The sequence below is a fragment of the Varanus komodoensis genome, unplaced genomic scaffold (genome assembly GCF_004798865.1).
Source record: "Varanus komodoensis strain SLA01 unplaced genomic scaffold, ASM479886v1 scaffold1331, whole genome shotgun sequence".
Classification (NCBI taxonomy): domain Eukaryota; kingdom Metazoa; phylum Chordata; class Lepidosauria; order Squamata; family Varanidae; genus Varanus; species Varanus komodoensis.
Genome location: NW_025335385.1, coordinates 1 through 2,047, shown reverse-complemented (window position 1 = coordinate 2,047; position 2,047 = coordinate 1). Strand labels below are relative to the sequence as shown.

The 2,047-nt window shown below is 56.2% G+C and overlaps 1 protein-coding gene across 1 annotated transcript in view; it reads right to left on the bottom strand.

Moving 5' to 3' along the window:
- The window catches only part of LOC123019710 (zinc finger protein RFP-like), a gene marked incomplete at its 3' end in the record, with an annotated part of 10,729 nt that extends 9,209 nt beyond the window's left edge, over positions 1-1,520 (bottom strand). The window contains exons 1-2 of the mRNA XM_044422713.1: positions 1,068-1,520; positions 811-906 (exon numbers count right to left, since the gene is read on the bottom strand). Coding sequence (XP_044278648.1) covers positions 811-906; positions 1,068-1,400 — 429 coding nt within the window. The remainder of the gene's footprint in view (positions 1-810; positions 907-1,067) is intronic.
- Between the last annotated feature and the right edge of the window lie 527 nt (positions 1,521-2,047).

Genomic DNA, 2,047 nt, shown 5'->3' with positions numbered 1-2,047 from the left:
CTTCTGTCTGTAGTGTTTTCTGTTACTTAAAAAACTTTCTCGCGCCGCTTGTCGAGGTTGACTGGCTGGCCGGCCAACACGCCACAGCAATATTTTTTATTAGTGGTTGAACCTGTATGTCTTGGCCACATGCAGTTGGGCTTTCGCGTGGCCTTTGGGGAGATACAACAGAGGTTCGGGGACAGGCAAAGGGCAGGCAGGAGGAGTCTTACAGGGCCTGCTCCGTATTGCAGCTCCAGTGCGAATCTTGGTAAACTCACTCGGAGGGTTGGAAGGAGGGCAGAGGAGAAGAGGGACTGATTCCCGGGGCCACCTTTCACCTGGGAGTCTCTGAGGCTGCTTTCCCCTCCCCGCTCTGGGGCCCCTCCATGCACCTCCATCATGTCCTGCCACACCGGCTGTTTCCTCTCCCCCTCCTCAGTGCAGGCACAAACCTTGGGAACTTCCCCCCCAGGGCAGCTACGCCTCTGCCTGCAACATTTCAAGGGCCTCCTTTGGCTCTGCCCAATCTAGATCTGGTGCAGGGAGCAGCTGGAGGAGAACCACCTAAACAACTTCCGCCCCACAATCCTGGGGCTTCTGGGCTTCCCCCAGATCCCTTTTACACAAGAAAGAACACGCCTGTGAACAGCAATCCTGCCTGGCCCTTCCCAGAGGCCTGGTTCCTGGGTAATCCAGAAAGGCAAGGAATCAGAGGATCACGGAGCATCATTCCCTTCCTATTAGTCTTCGGAGAGGCCACGCTCAGAGGGGCCCACAGTTATTTCTCCCACCCCCACACCCCCAGCAAGAAATGCACATATCTCCTACCTGGTACTCCTGGGACGCCTCCTCCAGGGGAACCACCTGGTGATCCTTGTGCTCCTTGGCTCTGTCACACACCACGCAGATGGGGGCTTCATGGTCCTTGCAGAAGAGTTTCTGGGGCTCCCAGTGCTTCACACAAAGTTGCACCTTCCCTTCAGCACCTTTGACAGCCTGCTCCCTTGATTTTCTGGCGATTTCCACAATCCTGGCCAGCTGCCGATTGGGCCNTCACACACCACGCAGATGGGGGCTTCGTGGTCCTTGCAGAAGAGTTTCTGGGGCTCCCAGTGCTTCTCACAGAGTTGCACCTTCCCTTCAGCACCTTTGACGGCCTCTTCCCTTGATTTTCTGGCGATTTCCACAATCCTGGCCAGCTGCCGATTGGGCCGGAGGTTCCTCTTCTGGAAGGTCCCCCTGCACTGGGGGCAGGAGGCCTGTGCATCTGATTCCCCCCCGCTCTGGCTCAGGCAGGCTCGGCAGAAATTGTGCCCACATTCTGTAATGATCACGGGATCCCTGAAAAAATCCAGGCAGATGGAGCAAGTGGATTCCTCGCTGAGAGCCAGGACGGTGCTCTCGGGGGCAGCAGCCATGGCTTCTGCACACAGCGGTTTCACTTTCCACAGGTCAGAAAGTGGGAGTTTCCTTCCCGTAAATGCGAGCCCGGCCCGTCCTCGCTCTGAGGCCCAAGCCACCCATGTGACTCCATCCAGACTTTCTTTCCTGCACCACACAGTCACTTCCTGCCACATGCAGGTCATCAATTCACTGTTCTCTGTTCCTCTGAATCTAGGGAAGGGTCGTTTTATTTATGTTATTAAGAAATAACATGCGGCGTTATCTGGCACCCCAAGGAACATGTAAGAAGGTGTCTGTGCTGGACATTTTTATGCCCCGTCTGTTATATGCAAAGTTTGGGGAGAGGGGATCAGGTGGGCACTTTGCTGGAGGCACATGAGAGTGAAGCCACAGGGCTGGATGGATTGAGACAGCACTACAGGAAAGGGGGAACCTTCAGGACAACGTGGGCTTTGCGTGGCCTTTCTGTCCAGAGGATGGAACAGAAGCCAGTGGCCCCCAGGCTGGGAGCAGTCAATATCCCTACCAGTCCCAGGAGGGAGGTGCCAACGGGGGCAGCAGCTCAGCTCCAGTGCACTAACACCCCATCCCAGCAGGGAGATGCTGAAGGTGGAGCAGCGAGGAGGATTCCCAAAACCCAGTGAGAGCTGCTTGACCTGCA